General features: G+C 35.9%; 1 protein-coding gene across 4 annotated transcripts in view; it reads left to right on the top strand.

Moving 5' to 3' along the window:
- PDE10A (phosphodiesterase 10A) overlaps positions 1 to 6,425 on the top strand; it is a 253,255-nt gene extending 246,830 nt beyond the window's left edge. For all 4 annotated transcript variants that reach the window (XM_074990261.1, XM_074990264.1, XM_074990263.1 and 1 more), the window contains one exon: positions 594 to 6,425. In XM_074990261.1, the coding sequence (XP_074846362.1) occupies positions 594 to 711 (118 nt within the window). In that variant the 3' untranslated portion in view covers positions 712 to 6,425. The remainder of the gene's footprint in view (positions 1 to 593) is intronic.
- Positions 6,426 to 7,192: the final 767 nt, after the last annotated feature.

Raw genomic sequence — 7,192 nt, forward strand, 5'->3', positions numbered from 1 at the left:
TGCAAAGAGGATTTCATGAAGAATTGTGTGCTGCCATGGCTTCCATAAAGGCAAATTGCGTGGCAAAATTGCTGAATTCTGTAACATACTGGAAAAAGAAAATGACTGATTCGGCTGCTGCAGAGTCCGTGATGCCCTGAGTAAGGTATAGGACAGGACACAAACAGCCATTGGTTTCAGTTTCTCTTCATACATGTAGAGGCATCACAGCATTAGGTCATGCTGTCAAAGACATCCCTGCATTCAAGAGGACTGGAAATACAATTTTTTTTGAACAAACAGAAGTGGATTCCTTAGCACAGTTCTTCAGCAAGGGGTGAATTCTATGACAAATCATCAGCTGCTGAATTGCAGCACACAGAAGAACCCATCTATAACCAAAATATACACTTCACTGAAATAGGCATCAAGGTTAAAAATATGGGGTTAACACAAAGGAATAAGATGAAATAATACATTAGTAAAAAAAATAAACCCTTAATTATAGGCTAGTGTGGTGTACGTGATAAAGCTGCTTCTCTAGGTATAATATAGCGGAAATTATTAAAAATTATTAAATTTATGTACAGTTTTTGCTCTCTTTGAATCTCCAGGGAAAATCTCAAACAATGGGAGAAATTGACACAAGAAGAGGAAACTTCATTATGGATTTCATCCCAACCCCATGAGCCTCAGACCTCAGATTCGCTTCCTGTGAAGATTGATGACTAACAGCCGTGACAAATTTGCTTTTATCTCAAGGCATCTCTCCTTTATCACTTTTTGTTTTGTTTCATGTTTTGTTTTGTTTTTTTGAAAAGGAAAAAAATAAGTTACATATGCTAACGAAGAAGCAGATCTGCCTGTGGAGGTAATACCTACAGAGTTACTTCAGCCAGGCGACTGCCAATCTCCTATCAGTGACAACATAACCAGAGAAAGACTGACAACTCAGTTGTTTCAGAATCAGCTGTCAAAGCAAACTTAAGACATGTGAATATAAAAGACTGGCCTTTTCTCTGGGCTACCTTGTTGAGGCCTTAATTCAAAACTGAAGGGAAAAATATTAGGGGGTACTTTTAAAATTGTATCTTTCTAGTAAGGGTTTCAATGGTACTTTTACTATATTGTACTGTGGCTGGATTTAAGACCAATGTCACTTGGAAGTTCTTGGTTATAAATAGAACATTTTACACGTTGCTATTGTGGATATTTATGTGTGATCTACTTGTAATCAGTTTGAAATTTAGCAGAAAACCTCTGAGGCTGTAACTTTCTCTGAAGTTACAGTATTGGAATTATCTTGCTGCAGACAGAAAGAAAATCAACTTCTAGGTTCCAGGTTCCAAAAACTCTCTATTAGATATCACAGAGCATTTGTTTTATTTCTCAAGTTAAATGTTGAAAGCACTGGCTGTATTGTTTGGTTCTTTCTAATTATGTGAAAAGCTGGGGAGCTTGTCCATTGGTACACTGGAATACTGGATAATTTATCTCCAGTATGAGGAGATGCAGGCACAATTTCAGGCTGGACCTTTTTATCTAATTTGCCTAAAATAATGGGCTAAAGTTTGAATGTAATAGGAAAGATCCGCCTGCCTGGCTAGGTGTATGTCAAGTGGTCACGTTAGTGGGTTTTTTTTTTTTCTTGGTGAGTCATATTTTAGAAGATGCTACAGAGATGTGTTTAACATACAATACTTTCTTCTGGAGAGAGGAGCCTTGTCAGAAGAGTCAGGTTTACTAGGTTGACTGTAGTACCATCACAATAAAAAGAAAGTATTTCACTTTGATTAGCTTTTATGTTGCTTACTAGTACTGTATGTTTTCTACTACCCCACCACCACCACCAAAAAAAAAAGTGGGGGTGGGGAGCCATTCACCTTTTCTTGTATATATTCAGTTTTTTTCTAATTCAGCAAACATTTCCAGGTTCAGAGCTACCTAACTAAACAGAAATAGCTGATTTAGAAAACTGAAACACCGTGGAAGGATTCTATGTTGACTTAGTGCTCTGATCCTGCAAACTGTAATTCATGTGCTTCATATAAGCACAAGTATAACTGTTTGCAGGATTAGGCCTTATGTTCACTGCATCCCTTTTGATTTTAGTGTGGTCAGAAGGATTGTAATCCAATATATAGAATATGATCATGACCCTTTCTGTTTAAAAATAAAATTTCAACATAGATATAATACATCTTTTCTATAGCCCAAATATTAGCAACTTTGTTTAGTCTGTGCTGCTGAGCCTGCATTATATTATACAGTTCTTCCTGCCTGTTTGCAAATAGGCAAGTCTTGAAGTGGTTCAGTGGCAATATTGCTGTAGTATAAAGAGTAGTAGTACAGTCAACAGTTTCAAGGTAATGGGCAGTCTTTTTCCATTCTGATTATTTATTGATCTAATGAGCATGCATTTATTTTAGTTTAAATATCTTGGTCCCTGAAGAGTTTTGCTTCCTGTTATGTTTGAGCACAAACCAGTATGTGTGTGTATGTATAAACTGTATGTGAGCTATAATCACATAATGTACACATAAGCCTTTGCAGTACTTAAAATACCACGAAGGGTTAGATGTGGGGTATCTGGTAAAATCTTTTCTATGTGAAGTTCACATTTGAATTCTACATGGGACCAAGGATGTCTAGCAGCATCCGTGCTATTTGCTTTGCCATTGCGAAATGATATAATTTTCTGCATAGTCACCAGTGAATTATTTGGGAATGAAAAAATTACTAGGGTACAGCTCTATCAAACTGAACAAATAAGACTGTACTACATGTGTCCTTTATGTTATTGCACACCAGTTCGGATTTAAATAATTTTAGTTCATATTTGATCTGTCTGCTTGCAAGAAAAGAACTTTGGACACAACCCAGGGTTACTGATTTACGTGGAAACTTCACAGATCTGTGGTGCCCTCAAATACAGTCTGTATGTCTGTGAGATAACTAAACCAACTCATGTTGAAAATCTCTTTCATGGCTCTAGCATGTCTGTTATTACCGTCACCTTCTCCCTCTATTTGCTGGTCTTATCAGTGTTGCAAAATATTCCTTGTCATGTGAGATTCATGTCAAAATTTGTCTGACTTCCCATCACTGACTGTAAAAATCTAAATTAACTAGTTCATGAGTCATAGAAGATGCTTGGTGGTATCCTATAGAGGATTTCTGTACTGAGCTTTGATGCTAGTACTGAAATAATTTTCCTAACAAATTTAGCAGTACATAGTTGTGTAAAGGTGATGAGATACCTATATTGGCAATTAACATTTTGAGTAACCTGAATCATGTAAAAGTTTGTTATAGTTCAAATTCCATTAGCATTAATAATAGCATTGTCCCCACCCTCTAGAGTAAGCCAGGGAAAAGGATTAAGACCGTATGGATAAAGGCTTACGCGTATTTTAGGCAACAACAAAAATAATAGTTTTCATTAGTGAAATTTGTAAGCTGAGTCAATTTGTCCTATCGACTAATTCAGTGAATGCAGCTTTAGGCATTCAGGTGTTCGACAGAAGTAAATTCAAACCAGTATTCCAGAACTGAAAACATTAATCTAAGAAGATGGACTCTGCTTTTGACTGATGTGACTCAGGTCCATGCTACATATTTGATTGTCTAAAAATTTATATTTGCACTGACAAAACAGTTAGATATCAGAGGTGACCATTTTTGTGATAAAACACCAGCTGAGTTGTTCACCCTTTAGAAAAGTAGTCTCACAAAATGAGTAAGAACTTTTTAAAAAATTGGCATTCTTCCTAAAAGTATTCTAAACACATACAGATTTTACTTCCAAACAAAAATTGTTTTTATTAAAACTTTAATGATCTTTTCCCTTCTAAACACAATAATAGGAAAAAAGGGACTGTTTCAAGCCACATTGGAACATTGTTTTATGTAGCTATAAGCAACTCAGTTTTGGAAGGGTGCCCATTCATCTTTGGAACACCGTGAATGGGGAAAATGTAGCCAACCTGTGAAAAGTAGCACAGGATGGTATTAGCCATTTTAGCTTCCACACAATATACTATATATTCTATAAAGGCTTTGATGGAAACTCTATTGCTGTCGTGAACCAGTTCAGCATTTTTGTAAGAGAGTGCAATATTCTACTGTAATGGTTCATAGTGTTGCAGTTACACTATTGTAAGTTGTATCATGTTAAAACCATTACACTAAAATAATGTACTGGGTCTATTTTTTTTAATTGGAGGCACATTCTTGAATACATTAATTAGATCCTTGGGGGGCATTCGGTATGGCACGTATATTTTCATTTGGCATCCAGTACCTAGTATCCAATGTTTTAAATAATCTGCATGGCTTGTCAATTTAGAAGTAGACATATTTGCACTAGCTATCCTGCTGCTGTTGTGTTCAGGACACTTATTCGGTGTTAAAATTAGAAGGGCAACAGATACCATTATCTGTGTAAAAGAAGTACCCAAGTCCCTTACCTATTCAAACAATTGCAACCGTCTTCGGGAAATGCATTTGCCTAAAACACTGTGATGTAGTTGCCATTCTGTGAAATGGTTCAGTAAATTATTCTTTCAAAAGAGAGTTAAGTGACTTTCTACATTCTTCTATGCTGATACTTATATTCAGATGTTAGGTTATGTAACCCATTCTGGCAAAGGCGCATCACAACTATGTTTTGTCTGCTTGTCGACCAAAAACTGTGCTAGTTTGTATATTGGGTGTGTGTTGTGTCAAAAACTCAAGAAGTTAGTAATGAACTGGTTTGTAGAGTAGATCAAAATGGTTTGTAGAGTAGATCCATGTATATTTAAAACTGGGGGGAGCAGGTCTGTGAAGAAGAACGATCTTCAAGGTATCATTCAACTTTACAACATCTACTAAGCTGAAAATTTGGTTTTATATATATGACACACATAAACTATCTTCTTTGTAAAAAGAAATGCAAGTGCAATAATTTAAAGAGGTCTTACCTTTACATTTATAAATACTGTACATGGTGTGTATTTTTTTCATGTATTCATTTGCAGTCTTTGTATTTAAAAATCAGGCCTAAACCTTTATTATTATGTTTGTACTATAGAGCAGTAATCATTTATTATTATTATTATTATTATTATTATTATATAGTTAAGTTGTAAATAAATTAACAAACCAAACAGCTAGTACATATGCATATAAGATGTCCTGTTTTGAAACCTGTTTCTGCTTTAATTGCTGGCTTTAGCACAGCAAAACAACTTCTGTGGATATGTAATTATACATATAAATATATGTATGATACATAAAATATATTTAGAAATGTTCATAATTTTAATGGATATACATATACATATCCATACAATCTGGTGTGAATATTACTGAATACAGAATTTTTTAATATTTTCTATGTTCATTTTTTGCTGTTACTGTGAGTGGGGGAGAGGGATGAGGACTTCTTGTGGATCTGTGTGTCTGTTGATATAGTACAAGTGAAAAACAAGGCAAAAAAAGAAACAGAATACAATGGAATCCATGAAAAAGATCAAGTTTTGGTTTCCTGTACATATGACAACTTGACAGTTAAGATGCATTTTTCAACTATCTGCTGTTGCAGCTATTTTCTATAATAAAACATGTCTTACTGTGTGTTAATTAAACATTCAACTTGCAACCAGATGCTCAGCTGCTGTAAATTGCTAGAGCTGCATTGACCTCCATGCCGAGGATTTGGGCTGCCCTTCTAAATTCAGAATTGAATATAATTGAGTACACTTACAATACATCTGTTTCCAGCACCTTGGAACTACTTATGTGTTGCTTGAAAAGATCTGTACCCCCTTCCATCTAGACAAACTGACAAGAAGGAAAGGGGCAAAAATTATTATTGTTCGAATAGGTTATTTACATGGGTTTCCTTCAGAATCCTTGTGGCCCAGACCCTATTTTTTATGGCCCAGCCAGGTAAATCTAACTTGCGGGAACAGGATTGTTTAGCTATGTGTGCTAAAACAAACCTCATGTTAGAAACAGCTAGACTAAATTACAGAATCTAAAAATAAAGACAACATGAATACATCTTACAATACCTATAATTCTGCCATTTTTCTTTTTATTACTGTTTATATAATAGTAGTACTCAGCAGCTCCAGAAGAGGAATTCTGCTTGATGCTACATGAACACATTGTTGCTAGAAAGACCCTTCTCTTGAGTTAGCATGTGATTATGTGAGGCAGTATTGACAATTGTGGAAAACAATGGATGAGTTGATTTCAATATATGTGATTTTAGATATGCTTCTGTCAACACAAGGGATTCATCAGTAGCTGCCATTAAAAATCAACATTCACCCATAGTAATTGATATTTCTTGTTTGATGTGCAGGAAAATGTGTTATTTTGGGGTACAGAAAGGTGGGTATCTATGGGAAAACGTTGACTTTTTAATGGTGATCACTATAATAAAAGTACATCTAAAGAAACCATAGTGACTGGACTCTTACTTTGAAGTCTTAAAATTATAGCATGAATGTTGGGAACTCACAATATCTCTCAGGGGTTCTTGATCCTGCAAAATGTTGTTAGGTTTTTCAGTGTCCTCCAGAATAGTTTTCAAAAGACCACACACTCAAGTGATCGGTGGAGCCCTGGCTGTTCATATGCTTTTCGTGTTCTCTGATTTTAGCTTGTGCCCTGCATTATGTGACAAATGCAGATACACACATTATCTCCTTATTTACTGTTCCCTGTAGGCAATTGTGGTCGCTGCGACAAAGTTATGTGATTGATAGTGTGGGGAGGGGGCAGGGAGATCCATGACGCTATGAATCAAGGGAAGATGATCCATGAAAAAATTAATGTAAAATTTGGGTCCACACGCTGAAAAAGCCTGAAAATCCCAACTGTGTAACATTTCCCTCCAGTTCCTTGATTTTACTGAGTTTGTCAAAGAAGCTCCTTGTTGCAACTGCCACCACAGGCAGGGACCAGTTCTGCAGATCTCACTTCCACTTGGACAGTGCTCCGTGTCCTTTTTTTGGTGCTCTGTTCCCAGTAGGTTGCTTGGAGAAGTGATCTTTTTCTTAGCCCTTCAACTTCAAGACTGACTAGGACTTTGAAATTAGCATTGATATGGTAATTGCAGATCTCTACCAGGTATGGTTTGTCAGCATAGTATGTGGAACATCTCACTCTCTAGCACATCAATATCTTCAGCTCTTCTGAGGGGAGTAGCATTGTCTTT

This window comes from Carettochelys insculpta, chromosome 3 (genome assembly GCF_033958435.1).
Source record: "Carettochelys insculpta isolate YL-2023 chromosome 3, ASM3395843v1, whole genome shotgun sequence".
In the NCBI taxonomy this organism is placed as follows: Eukaryota; Metazoa; Chordata; order Testudines; family Carettochelyidae; genus Carettochelys; species Carettochelys insculpta.